A 14644-nucleotide genomic window follows, 5' to 3' on the forward strand; every position below is an offset into this window, starting at 1 on the left:
TCAGTTCATTATGTCCTTGGGCAACAAGTGAAAATCTTCCAATACAGCAACTGGAATTAAAAGTAGATGCAGAACAGTAGCCAAGAACTTCTAGGATTATGGGATGGATTTCCTATTATTTCTGAAAGATTATTCTTCCTATGTGTCAGAATAATGGGCAATACAGCGTGGGAGTGCATATTGTACCACTAACATGTAAATAAATGCTCTTTACTGGAGCTGTCGGTCAGGTGTACTTCCAAAGCACTTTCCAAAACTGCAAAATTTCAAATTAGGCAGAGTTTTTCCTAATTAATAGCTAACTTGTGAAGTCATTGAACTACTACTACACAGTAACCATCAGCAAACATTGGGAAAGTGGGATCTGCATCCCAGATTGCAGAAGAACCATCCCAGACAGGTCATGAATTTGAGCACTGTTCCCAATTTGTGTATCATTTTTGTAAGAATGTATGACAGTGGATTAACAGATTTCAAGGAGTGCCACATGCAAACTTTCAAAGATCCCTGTATTCAGCAACATAAACCACCAGATTATCTTCAAACTTATCAGGTATGCAAAATAGCAGACTTACTTTTACTCATCTTTCTAGTTTAGAAACAGGATTCACAGATAACCAGATGATTTCAAGGGATCTGGCTTTCAGCAAAAAATGGGAACATCGTGATACTCTGTTGGAAACCAAAATAGTTGGTTCCTCAGGGCCATGACCTATTCCTATTATTCACAGTGTGTTTTCCCAAGAGTATTTTTGTTATTTTCAAAAACTACTTCCACTGGATTTCAAAATATTTCCAACCCCATTAATGTGTCTTTCACCATCAGCCTTTGTTAAAACTTCCCACTGTAACCCTCCAGTTGTGTCAGCAGCTTCTCTGGCCATGTGGACCTGGAAGGTAAGCCCTATGTCAGAGTCTCTAGCTTGGGCACTTTGTTGGTATTGACATGCAGAAGACAATCCTCCTCATGCTCGCTGGAGGAATGAGGAACCTTTGTTGGCACCATGCCTTGCTTCCCAACCAGACCAGAGGGGCACCGTTAGAGAGGTGTGCCCCTGTCCCACACTTGTAATGGGCTCAAAAGCTAATCTAATATCTGAAGGTAATTTAGACAGCATGTATCTATTGACCTAATTGTAGGTTAAAATTCATTTTCTTTCAAATCCCTGCTGGCAGGCCAGGTGTACCCTGCTGATAGCCACTGCCTGGTGTGTTTTGAGCTGCAGTGCTGGGCTGAGGAGGTCTCCTTACTCAGCCCATCCCACCAGCTCTTCCTTCATCCCCAGAGGAAGCAAACCCACCTGCTGCATGAAACCCAGTGACTCACTGCTGGGGATTCACACCATCTGTGCTGAGCTGATGTATCAGCATGCAGAAAGAGAAGCACTACCTCTTGCATTACTGGTGCTGGTGCACTTGGCATACACATCCCAAAATGACTCACTCTAAAACATTTAAATGGGGAAATTATGGGTGAATTGAACTTAGCTCTCACAGCTCTCAGCTCTGTGTTTCTTGCAACACTGAAGTGGTTTAAAGTGTTATTAATACATTTGTTTTACCTGCCAAGGGATTTACTAGGCAGAGGTAAATAAACTGGGGTGAAGGGCACAGAGGATGCTGATAGAAAGAACCCTGAATCCCAGGAAGCATCTACTGCTGTCACTCGGAGAGAAGGAGGATGCTCAAAGACCAGCCTGGTGATGTGGCTTTCCCCACTGGTGCATGTGTTTTACTCCTCTTGGTCCCACCTTCTCACCCAAGCCAGCCCCCAGCCTTCCTCCCCATCCCCATAGGGAGGGTGCTCCCATTACTCAGTCTCCTGGCTGTGAAATCATCAAGAAAGCTTGTTCAGTGTGCTCCCTTTGTGAGCATCAGGAGCCTTCTGACTGTGCTATTCAAATATTTAGGAGTGCCTTGTGTGGTATGAAACCAGTGATACCTGCTGAAAACATGCACTTGGTCCAAGATACACCCGTTATCCAAAGACTGCCCATTTTACACTATTGTGTCTGGATACACAAGCTGTCCCAATGGCATCAGCCAAAGGATTGTCTCCACAGAAAGATGGGGTGCTTTGTACACATAAAAACAATCGAATCTCACCAAAAATACTGTATCAAGTCCTCATTTAAAGTACAGCATTTCTTAGTTCTTTAAAGGGCATTTCATTATCTTTCACAATTATCATGTAAACACCTTTTTTTTTTTTTTTTTACTGAGACACAGAAGCTCCTTTTGCTTCTAACACAAAGAAAGGTTTATGGGTGTCACAAGAGGAAGGTTTAATATGTGTATGGAAAAAGCAAATTTGTAAAACTAACTGATAGATCTCTGATTTTTTTTCAGTATTGGAAAAGGTATTTTCTTTTAGCTAAGGACAAAAGAGAGATACAGCAGATGATTTTTAAAGCTGAATGCTACGTCACTATATTGATTTACAAAAAATTATTGCAGTTTAACTTTAGAGCACACTGTACAGCATAGCACTTGACAAAATCTTACAGGTGGGCTGACAGTTTTGTTGTAGCTGGAATAGTTTTCTCTCTCTCAGTAACCTTATTTGAATAATAAATAATTTTACAACAAAAATTCACACCACTCTTTCTTTTTTAAACATGTTGTATCCTCTTATTCCCCAAACAACATTTTCAGCAGTTTCTAATCAAACACAGCTCAATATACAGGTCCCTGCTGGTAAATCTCATTGCTAGGTGATAAGCAAGATGTCATTTTTATAAGCCAATCAACAAAAAGATGAAATCAGCTTGCTAGCAAGTTCTCAATTCTCTCCTACTATTTTGCAAATTGAATCCCTCCTGTAAATTTCTAGGAAATGTCAAGGTTTATTTTCCTTGTTTGTATTTCAAAATGGCATTTTTTCTGGATCAGTTAGTTCACACTGAACCCTTGTACCAATTATGCTTCATTATGTTGCTTGTAATGCTAATATGCTAACTGGTGTAATGAAACTTTCACAAGCAATATAACTAACTGTGTTCATAATTAAGGCAAAGCATGTACCTTTCCCAGACTGCCAAAACAGTCTGCAGGCTTCCGAGGAGAGAGTTGTCATCTGTCTCAGCAGCAACCCCAGCCTGTGTTTCCTCTTATCGATTTGCCACGTGTGGGGCAGAACATGATCTGTGCCTCCAGGCAGGACATGCCATCTCCAGGCAGTAATGGGAAAGGAGAGACCTGACTTGACTCCTGGACTTCTCTGCCAGGTGAAGAAATATGGAGCACGAGGGGGAGTCAGATCATGTGCTAAGATAAAGGAAGTATCTGTCTTCTTCCAACACTGATTACCAACTTAGGCAGCATAACTATTTCTGTGACAAGTCTGCTAAAATGGGAAAACCTCTGCTTTTGCCACAAGTCTTAATGCAAGTGAGAGGACTAAAAGGGCCAAGCAGTCCAAAACATTCAAGTTTTACAGTTCATTACCCCTTGCCCCCTCAACTTTTAAGAGTCCTACAAAGTCCATGCATTAATGCAATGCAATTGGGGTTCCATCTGGTCAGCACTTCATTAACAAATAATTCAGGCAGGGAAAACGAGCCATACAGCTCATGGTCTGCATCACTGCTTGCCACCATATCTGGAGTCCCTTTCAAACAGGACTGTGTGGATACAGAGAAGAATTAAGTGAAAACCCTCTTCTAGATAGTTGCCTGGTTTTGCCCTGTCCCTTCTCTCCTACTGTCCTCTGGGAAAGCAAGACGGTCTTTCTTTCATCTCTAATCATCAGGAAAGTGCCTATTTTTATCTCTTTCACAACCACCCACAGAGTAGATGATACATTTTTCTTCACTTAGTGTGCAAGTTTCTTCATCAATGGGAGACAAATGGCAGTGAAGGAAAACAAATTTTTAAGAGCAACTGAGATATTCAAGGAAAATTTCCTCCTAAGATCTTGATACTATGTAAGTGCAAATAAACAAAGGGGGCTAATGCAAATGCAGATATCTACTGCTGAACTCTAAAACCTAATATATTCAAGACATCTTTGACCATGATCTAACATTGCCCTGACAATTAAAGCAAGGACATTTAACTTGGTCACAACAATTCTGGCATATATATAATCATTCAGATTTCCAGCATTCCTGAAAATATGCAGTGCTTTTGACTTTGTAGGTTTTAAAAGTTTGCAATTCATGTCACTAATTTAGCTGTTGAAGTCCATTCATAGATGTTAAATTGGAAGACATTGACCTTGACCTCTTTATTTCAGTTTCACCAACTGAAAAGGAGAGATAACAATATTCACCTATTTCAGTGTCTTCTGCTTATTAATTGCTGCTTCTGAAGCAGTTTGACTATGGCAACATCATCCCTTGATGCTGCCCTTCTCAGAGAGGAAGTTAAAAGAGTTTCTTCTTGCTGGATATGCATGAAGCACTCAAAAGGAAATCACACTAGATAGACTCATTGGATGTTTCCAAAGAAAATACAACCACATGAAAACATCTGTTTCCTTCACTGAATCACTAACAAACTTTATTTAAAGCTGTAAAGAAAATACAGGCAATGAGAACAGTATAGGAAGGAGATACTGCCATCTCCATTTGGTATTACTTGTTAACTAGCATTGCAAAGGGGGTCAGAACGACCCTCCATACTTGCCCTCTATGGTGTAACATGCTTTGAGCAGGACAGCTCTTCAGTTTAATGCACCATATCCATACAGGGGAGTATGAATAGTAACAGAACTGAAACCAAGGGAACTGCATAGAATTTACCACAGGAGTGTAGTCAGTTATCTATGACTTACCCCCCTAACTCCTTATCTAGCAAATTAATGGAAATATATTCTCTTAAATGGAAGAATTCTGATAAAAAGGGATGAAAAAGAGTGAGTAGGATATTTAAAATTGCTTAAATAGCAATCACATGGGAGGTATGCTTTCTAAAGAGAAATGTTTTATAGATAATCTGCTTTCACTTGAACATCTGGGATGAGTCCCATGATGTTTGTCATTTGTGAAAATCACATTATGAAAACACTGAGAAACAAGGGAGCCATTGGGCGAGATAAGCATCTGTTTATTTTAACCTGGCAGTATGGCAATTGAAATGATTTCAGGAAAATATTAAATAATCTCCTTGAAGAACTTGCATTTCTGCAAAGATGAAAATGAGTACGATCCTATTAAAGACAAGGAAACTTAACAGATAAAGCACACAATGTGAAAACAATAATAGTCCCACAATTATTCTGTGAGTTTCCAAAATGCTTTCAAACCACACACATCTTATCAAGGCATTGATTCTTTAAATCACTTAAATACGTGCACAAAGCCTTTCCAGAATATGTAAGTATATTTTTCTTTCTATACAAGCCTCTGGTTATTCATCTGATTGCACATTCTGGGGAAACACCAGTTAACACCAGAAAGACCAATTATCTCAGGAAGAGGTGGGAGAGGAAAAACAAGAAAAAACAAGAAATGAGCATGGTTCATTGCACATACAGGAATCACATTTCCAAATACAGTATGTTATTATTTTGATACTGTATGAAAAAAACAAACTCTTAAATCCCATACTAAAGGAACAAAGTGGACTTGTATCCACACAGCCTTGCTGGAGACCACTTTGTGTCTCAGTGTCCCGGTTTATATTTAAGACTATAGAAAAAAACAGGTGGAGAAAAATCCACTACACTCCTGAAAAGCTACTTATAATTTTCTGGCCTGAATTCATTATGTTCTGAAAAGACAAATAGTTCCAAGACTTCCACTTGTAGCCCTTGATGGAGCTACACCGCATGTATTCAGATGGATTTCTCTAATGGTCCCAGTGAGAAACCATACCCTATTCCTCATGTGCCTGATTATATAGATATGAATAAGCCATTTAAACCATGAGTCATTTAAAGCATTTGAGTAATGCCAAAATAAGACATTTGTACATTTGATGTTATATTGTACAATGCTCTGCTGCATTTCAGTAGTTCTGCAGTTCAATTTCAGCATCTATAAAATGGTTATGGCACTCACCTTTGCAGCATGAGGTGAGATATTTTGCTGAAAGATGTCATTCAATGCAAGTTATATACTAAAGCACTCCAAATTCTCACAGGAGACTGGATAATATAATGAGATGGTATATATTAAAAAAGCATGACAGCAAGTTCTAGATTTCTCATTTAATTTCTTTACTTTGTGGTATTATTTCTGTTTCTTCTTTTATATCAATATCTCTCCAGTACTGGATTGCATTACGTAGCATGTCCAACTTCCCATTTGAATTAGACAAAACCGAAATAGAAAGAGGATTAAAACTGTAATATTTTCAGAAGTAGAAACTGGGTCACATATCAAGGCTTTTTCTAGGGTTTGTCAGAAAGATTAAAATTAGGATGAATTTATCATTGACTTCTTTACAGTTTACTGATGTGGGGCAACAGTAAGGACAGATGGACATGTATCTGGGGTACTTCCATGACTTGGAAGTCAAACGCCATCAGAACCTCTATCAAATGGTACTGTCCTTAAGGTATCAAACATCCCAGGAGCAGAGAGATGTACCATTATTGTCATTCAGGAGCAAAACCTCAAGAATGGAAAGGCTCGAATCTCCCACAGTCCTGCAGGAAAACTGTAGAAGAGGAGTGAACTGATCAGAAGTGTCAGGGGAGACATGCTACACACTTCCTCCACATGGAATGGCATCAGCAAGCTTATTCATATCAGCATGAAACCAGCCCATTTTTGGTTGCATAACTTCTTAATAAAGGAAGAGGAATTATTTTAGGAAAATGTGAAGCAAGTACATGGCTCCTCTTTATGTTGAAAGTAATTCCTTTAGGGAGGAACAAAAGATTTTGATATAAAAATAACATTACTTTTTTATTCTAGCTACCCAGCTGAGTGACACATGTTCACACATGTGTGGGGAGTCTTCTGCTACAGTGGAGTGCAAAAATAAGGTAACAATTCACAAATAAATTCACTTGCATATTAAACAAGTCACCCCCACACCCTGCCCTGATGATCCAATAATTATAATCTATTAATGGAAGATATATGGGATTATTTTTCCTAATAAATTTTATACATGTATTAATTTCTAGTATTGTGTTATTTTGGTAAAAAATATCAAAATACAGAAAAAGAATATTAAACTTATCATTTAAGAAACATTTTTCTCTCCTGCTCTCAATCTTTAATAGTCTTTCTGCAATGAAAAAGAAATCCACTGACATTTCAAGGCAGGACTGTTTCCACATTATTTATGAGGCTGTGTAGCATTTTAAAAAGTAATATGCAAAGTAAAAAGAAAAAAGAGGGCAATTTTTGTAATCTGCTCTTCAGAGACAGCAGAACCCCAGAAAAAGATTTTATGTAAATTTCTGGATTTCCTCGTATTTTAATAAAGCAACATCTGGACAATAACAAAATTTCAACAGTTTTCTCCTAAGAAATTCTCTAAGACAGAAATTAAGAGAAACATGAAAACAGAAGATCCATGCTGCAGAATTACTGAAAAGCCTCAAGAATCTTCACCATCACCATATTCTACAGTATCATACATTTGAAAAGAGCAGCTCTGTGGGACCTCGAGCGCCATCGGTCTCTTTCCTCTTCACTTGCACTGGCTCCTCCACTGTCTTCTACCTACAACATTCAAAAATACTAAACAACATAAACCATTAGCACATTTGTTGTGCCTTACTGATGTTACAACTGTTGTTCTTTACAGTCTTCTGGAAATAATTCAAAAAGAGTTAAGTAGCTTCCAGACTTCCTCCAATGAAGCTGAGCCCCACCAACCAGTGCTTAGGTGGTGGTGCACACCTTCCACATGCTCCTTGCTGTCAGGGAAGTGCCCTACCTGCTCAGAACTAGCACAATTGAGAGACCTACCTGCTACCAACCGCTGCTGTCCTCAGGGAGCTCAGCTAGGACTTGCAAGGTTTGGTTACAAGCTAAGCTGAGATCAGCTAGACACAAGACCATGCCTTGAGGAAGTGTTCTTTTTTCTAGAAAGGTCCATGCTTTGGAAACAAAATACAGGTTCATATTAAAATCAGAATACTAATTGTTTTCAGTCATAGCTAGTAAATTAAATTAAATGAACTAGTGTTACATTTTTATACTTCATTGTGTTAACTGCACAGAGATGCCAATGGGCTTTAAACAGCACGAAATCTGACTAAGCACCTGCTGGAAAATACCAGCAACTGAGAAAACACTAACATTTAGCAAGATGATTCCTAATATGTCTTATTCTCTGGCTCTGCTCTCATCATTCAGCTCAAGCCTTTGGTTTCTAGGAAACATATTGCAACTTCCACCCATAACTCCTTAGCAGATGTTACTTTCAGATCAAGCAGGATTTCACATCAAATCCTGGCCAGATCTTAGGAAGACTCAAGCTCCAACCATGCTCCTTCCAAAGGACTTTTTAAGTCTTAGCAAGTTCTGCTGAATCTGTTCATTTGTAAATGCTCTCCCCATCCCCACACCCCCATCTGTCCCAATAGGGTAAATATGAAAGCAAACTGTTTCTCTTGGCTCCTTGTAATTGAGAGGAAATGTTTCCTTAGTCATTTCTTCAAATTAATTCTTTACCTCGAATACCTTCTTCAAATGTACCTTGACAGCAGCACACCACCTGATGTTTCTTGTCTAGGTTAATTGCACTTTGATGCCTCACAGCAGCTACCTGATCATCCCAATCAAAAGTACATTATTTGGCATAATAAACACAGGGTTGGATTTATTAGTCCACCAGCCCTGCCAAGAACTCAGTAGCTCATGCCTGAATATTGTCTTGAGACTAACTTCAAGCAGGCAGTTTTTGAAGTTGCAACCAGTCTGTCCTGAGGACCAATGCAAGGCTTGGAGGCAGTAATACTGTAAGCGTATCTCAAAAAATCCAAACAGTGATGTCAATAAAAAGCAATACCCCATCTCTTCTAGATCTTGTTTCCCTCTGTGTCCACGTTTCCTTCATCCACCTGTTACGATCCTTGGCATGGACAAGGTTAATGCTGGGGCGATGCTGACTTAGGTCACATCACTAAACCCACTGCTCACCCTGGCCTTTAGGAGGTTTCTGCTCCTCTCCCATGTGTGAAGACAGGCAGATTGCTTGAGAGAAGTTTCCTTGTGATCTGAGTATTTCCTTTGGTGGTGCTGGTGGAAATGCCATGAAAGAGACGTTCAGCTTCCATGGGAACATCCTCTGTGCATCTCGGAAAGAGTTTTTACAAGCTGTTCAAGAGAGAGAGAGAGTAAGGAAGCGAGATGGTTCTCACATTTAATACTGTGGTATTGCTACAACTGCAGGTACTGCCAGGTAATGACACACTGCTCCATCCTTCCACCTGCTCCCAGCGAACACCTACAATGGAATGGGTGAGGAGCCAAGTGGCTCCAGAAAAACCTACCTGATGTGTAAGCAAGAGTTTGTAAAACCTTTGCATTACTGAAACTGCTTAAGTTGCCAGTTTGTGGGAATACATCAGGAAGGCACCTATGCAGCCTAAATGTCTTAGCAACAAATGCTAACTGAGCCTCACATTCCTGTCTGGTAGATTTTTGCAGGCAGATAAACCAAGGAAGGGAGAAATATGCTCAATTTCAAAAGTAAATGCATAGATGTCCGATGGGTAAAAATAAAACATTAACAGGCTTCTTGTTATTCAGAAATTTCAGACATCTAAACAATGTAAACAACCAAAATGAAACATATTTTATTTGATTTTGGAAACTATGCTTTTGTTAGGATTATATTTCAATTTTTAAGAATACTGGTAATAACTTCCAGAGTGTTATGAATTTTTTCCTTAGGTTGCATTGTAGAATGTGAGAAGGACACATAACAGTCACTGAGTCTCACTATTTACCTTACTATTTATCTTATTATTATCTTTACTATTGCACATGAATCTCATTAAATTCTCAATTGTTTGTAAACAGAATGGCTTACAAGTCTTAATGAGGCAAAATGGGGGCATCCCACATTGCAGTCATTCCAAAAATCAATTTCTTCAAGGGAAGCTTTGTCTGCATAGGGACAGGTGGTATCTGCTCTGGGTATTTTAATTTCCTGCCTTGTAATTCCCAGCAAAAAAGTTTTGAAGCGATACAGATGATAATAATGACTAATAGTTCTGGGATATTTGCTGTAAGATGATAATGTTTATTTCTTTGCTTTTATTACTAAAGTTTATAAATACCAGCATTTAACTTTGGTTATATTAAGTAGTTTCTTTTCTAGGTGAAAAGTTGAGGCTGCACTCTTAAAAAATGCCATGAAAACAGCTTCTGTTTTTTAATAATTTGAAAGCATTTGCAGACTTACTCGATGGCCTTTCCTCACATTCTTTTAATTTGATTTACAAACTGAAACACAAGTGACAAGAAACCCTGTTTGTCATGTACAAGCTGTGTCACAGAAAGAACCAAGAAACCAGGCATCATCTGTTTTACCTCTGTAACTGTGCCCAGGCAAAGTAGCCTTGGTGGAAGACTCTGTGTGGCAAGATAAGTGGCTGCATCAGCATCTTAAGGAGTCATGTAACAATTAGCAGCACCTTTCTGTGGCAGCTTATTGTCAAGCTGCACTGAATAATTTGAAAGAGTCTCAATAGCAGTTGTAAACGTGAAGAATTCAGTGTGAAACACCATGTCTGCTCTGTACTAGCCTGACACCTTGCTTTGGAAGCTCAAGCAATATAGCACTATTCTTTGAGAGAAAAAATGAAAGTGTCACGCTTAGGTGAGAGAAAACAGTTTTCATCCCTGAGATCCCTGCAGAACCACTATAGCTGTGGGAAAACTGATTCATTTATCCTCTATTAATAAGCTGGTAAACTCTGAAAACAAAAAAAGTGACTGTTCAGAATCAAACTTTTTTCCTATATTGAAATATGTGTTTTCCCTCTAGTTAGAATTAAGGTTTTTTCAGGGTTTTTTTTTGGTGGGGTGCTTTTGTTTGGTTGGTTGTTGGTTGTTCCTGGTGCCTGCATTTTTGCTAAAAATACCATATAACGTAAAAAACCCCAATCTGGTAAATAAATATTTATTCTTCTGAAATTATTTTATAAGACAGAAACAAAGCAAGAATATTTGATTAATCAGTTCTTGCAGATGAGCTAAATCTTCACCCCAAAAAAATCTTTGTTACCCTGTAGTTAGAATCATTTTGTGGGGGGTTTTTTGCTATTTTAAGTTACTAGATCCAAAAATCTTGGCTTTTACAGTGAAGTTCAGGCTGACAACAACTGAAATGCTCCCTGCAAGCTTAGAGTCTCAAGGAAAAATGAAGTTCTTCTAAAATACAGTGCAATTCTAAGAGGTAAAATTCTGATAAGCAGTTCACTGGCCACACTAACTGAGCTGGAAAGATGTTAAATCAATGGAGCCCTTAAACTCTGTGAATGCAAATACTTAAGAAATGGATAGGCAGTAAGTGTAAAAAGTGAATCCCATGGAGCTGTCATGCTGCAGGCAAAGCCAACTCAGAAGCATTTGATTTGGGAACAGACACATACTGCAGTATTGGAGTAAGGGCCTTTCTTTACTCAAGGAAATAATGGGAGACAGACAGCAAGAGCACGAGCATGGCTGGCAATGTATATGGCAATATATATCAGCTATGATCTCAGAGGTGTCTGGAGGTGAGGGAATAGTTTAATCTCCTTCTTTCCCAGTTTAGCTCCTTTGCAGAAACAGCCAATCAGGGAGCTATTTAATACTAATTCTGATTACAAATACCCTCCTGCTGGGTGCTGGGTTCCTGCCAGTTAGGAATCAGCAAGAAGCCGCTGGGCTTTGTATTGCCCATCATGTCTGGTTTACACAATGTTTTCATGAAAGCTTGTAAACACCTACTATTCGGGTGTGGAAAGTGTGGATCATACTCTGCCTCACCTTATGAAGAAATACCGGCTCATTTCTCTCCCATCAGCCAGACAGGAATTTGGACTCCAGACATTCACCTGCTGAAGGAGGGCAGATATATGAGGTTCACTTGAAAGAGCTGTTGAAGACAGCAAATATCCTATTTTGTTGGCCAAATGGCTTCTCCCCACTGTTTCCCTGCCAGAGAACACTGTTAATCCATGGCATTTGGAAGGGAAAAGAGATTTTAGAGGAACTGTGACAAAGCAGGAACTCAATTTATACCTGCATTATTCCTCCAAATGCCTTCCATAACAATTAAGTGTCTGACATCTCTACAGTTGGTAAACTGTCAGGGCTGATGTAATGAATTACTTGCTTTTAAAGCTCTGCTTCAAAGCACAGGAATTCTGTGTGAACCTTCTCCATAGTTTCAGTATTTATTTCAAAAGACGAATTCCTCATAGGCTAGTTGTAATCCTGGAAAGTTTTCGCGCACATCACGGTAGTCGCGGCTCTCGGGACCGCGCAGTTCGTGCTGAAGGAACGATGGCAGCCGCTGCTCATCTCTCCGCGGCTCCCACCGGCTCCGCTCCCTGCCTCTCCCACGCGCGGGTGGGCTCGCTGTGGGCAGCCTCTTCGCCAGGTGCCGCCGGACCGAGGGTGAGGAGCCGAGGATGCTCCTGGCCCCGCAACCTGCGGCTGCAGCTCGGCGCCCGCAGGGAGCAGCTGCCGCTCCCCCCGCACACCACCCCGACACCGCGCCCCTGCCGCTCCGCCCGAGCCCCAATCTGCTCATAGCGATGCTGAGCGGATTACGGGCCGCCACTTTGACAGCTGCCTGCGCTCCGCAGAGCCGCCCTGCCTGCCACAGCCTATCCCCGCGCTCCGCCGCGGCGGCAGCTCCTCGGGCCGGGCGGGCGGCGGTGATTCCCCCGGGCCGGACCCGCGGCCCCCGCTCCGCAGGCGGCAGCATGCCCCGGCCCGGGGCGCCGCCGGGCTGCTGCGGGCCGACCCGCGGGAGGGGGCTGACACCGGCGTGAGCGGGGCCAGAGGGATCCCTCGCCCGCCGTCGGGGGGAAGAGCCGCAGATCCCGCGGGCAGCGCTCGGCGGGCGGGCGGGCGCCGTGAGCGCGCCGCGGGCAGCACCCCGAGGCCGCGGAGTCGCCGGGCTGGGCGTCCCTCCAGGCGGAGGGGACCTCCCGTGTCCCGGGCCCGACATGGTGCTGCTGTCGGGGCACGGGGAGCAGCTGGTCGGGGAGCGGGTCTGCCCTGCGCCGGCGAAGGAGGTGCCTGGCGCCGAGGCGGAGAGCAGCCCGGAACAGGGCACAGAGGGGGCTGCCGCTGAGGGGCCGGACGAGGAGGAGGAGGAGGAGGAGGAGGACTATGAGGAGTATGAGGACTTCTCAGAGCTGGCCGACACTTGCAGCATCGCCTCGGACGACTCCTTCTATCCACTGGGGGGGCTGGACGACGACGACGAGGACAGCTGGTCCCAGGACGGGGACGAGCGCGACAGCCCCGAGGCGCTCACCCTGTTCCGAGCCTGCTGCACCAACAACAGCATCGTGCTGAAGGCGCTCATCCGCCAAGGCCCTGAGGAGGAGGAGGTGCGGGAGGCCGACCGCAACCGCAGGGTGAGCACCCCCCGCCGTGCCCCGGCAGCCGCGGGCGGCTCCGCCGAGGGCACCGCGGCTCGGCTGTCGCGCCGCCTCCGCCCTCACCGGGGAGCGCCGTCGAGGGCGGGGGCAGCCGTGCTTGTGGTGGGTGACACCCCTCTCATGTGCTGGGGTGCTGCTCTGCAGCCCCGTGGGCACGGAACCCCAAGCAGCGAGGAGCGAAGGATGGCGTGAAGCTTCACCTTGCTAGGTGTGACTTTCCACCTTTGGCTAAGGAAGGGCGCGGATTATGGGATGAGAGAAAGGTTGAGTTTCCAGTTTTTGTATAGTTTACCGGCGAGTGTGAGTGGCGTCACTGGTAATGGTTATGTGAAACCTTCCTCTTTTCTGGGCTGTCCCTCACCTGCAGTACTTCACACTGTTCCCGTTGGGAACTGGAACAACTGATAACAGTTTGCGGGTTTGTTTTTTGGTTTTTGTTTGGGTCTTTTTGTTTTGTTGTTCGGTTGTTTGTTTTTTTTTTAAACTTTCCCCACAGAGTGTAAGGTTGCACCTGGCTCCTAGAATGTCAAGCTAGGCTTGGGGTATTCCTGTGCTAAAATCAGAATTTTCAGAGTTCTCCTGGTATTTATTTTGTTGCTGGTAAACTATTTTTGGAGTTTGTGTCAGGACAAGGTTTGTGGTTCAGTTTTTGCCTGTTACGTAGTTAATTGCAGGAAAAGAAGTATAGTTCACTAAATGAGAAGGTAAAAACTTGGAAAGGGTGTCCTGGGTAAATGGAATGTTTGAACATGAATACTGAAGATTAGCAGCGATTCCTTTCCCCACTATTACTACATTTTGTATTAAGACTAAGACATTTTTAGTTTGCATAAACAATCTGCAAAAACATTTCTGTGACTAGTCTGTGACAGAAGTGTTTTGAAAAAAAAGCTTGTGCTACTTGAATCGGGCAAGTGACTTGTGTATTCAAGCAACATAAGTGGTCTTTACATTAAAAAGTATGCAATAGTGTGTGTTTGGTGATGTTCGTAGAGGGGCTGTTCTTGTGTCTTGGATGTATGTACTCGTAGGGTGTTCTCTACAAATATCTTTATTTCCCCTCCAGAGGACTGGTTTTCATACAGATTTTTAGTGATCTATTTTACGGTAAATTTCTGAAAA

The 14644-nt window shown here is 42.3% G+C and overlaps 1 protein-coding gene across 2 annotated transcripts in view; it reads left to right on the forward strand.

The window, feature by feature from the left end:
• The first annotated feature begins 13048 nt into the window (after positions 1–13048).
• ANKRD33B (ankyrin repeat domain 33B) overlaps positions 13049–14644 on the forward strand; it is a 47780-nt gene continuing 46184 nt past the window's right edge. For both annotated transcript variants that reach the window (XM_071553014.1, XM_071553015.1), the window contains exon 1: positions 13049–13498. In XM_071553014.1, coding sequence (XP_071409115.1) covers positions 13082–13498 — 417 coding nt within the window. In that variant the 5' untranslated portion in view covers positions 13049–13081. The remainder of the gene's footprint in view (positions 13499–14644) is intronic.

This window comes from Pithys albifrons, chromosome 4 (genome assembly GCF_047495875.1).
Source record: "Pithys albifrons albifrons isolate INPA30051 chromosome 4, PitAlb_v1, whole genome shotgun sequence".
NCBI classification, from domain to species: Eukaryota; Metazoa; Chordata; class Aves; order Passeriformes; family Thamnophilidae; genus Pithys; species Pithys albifrons.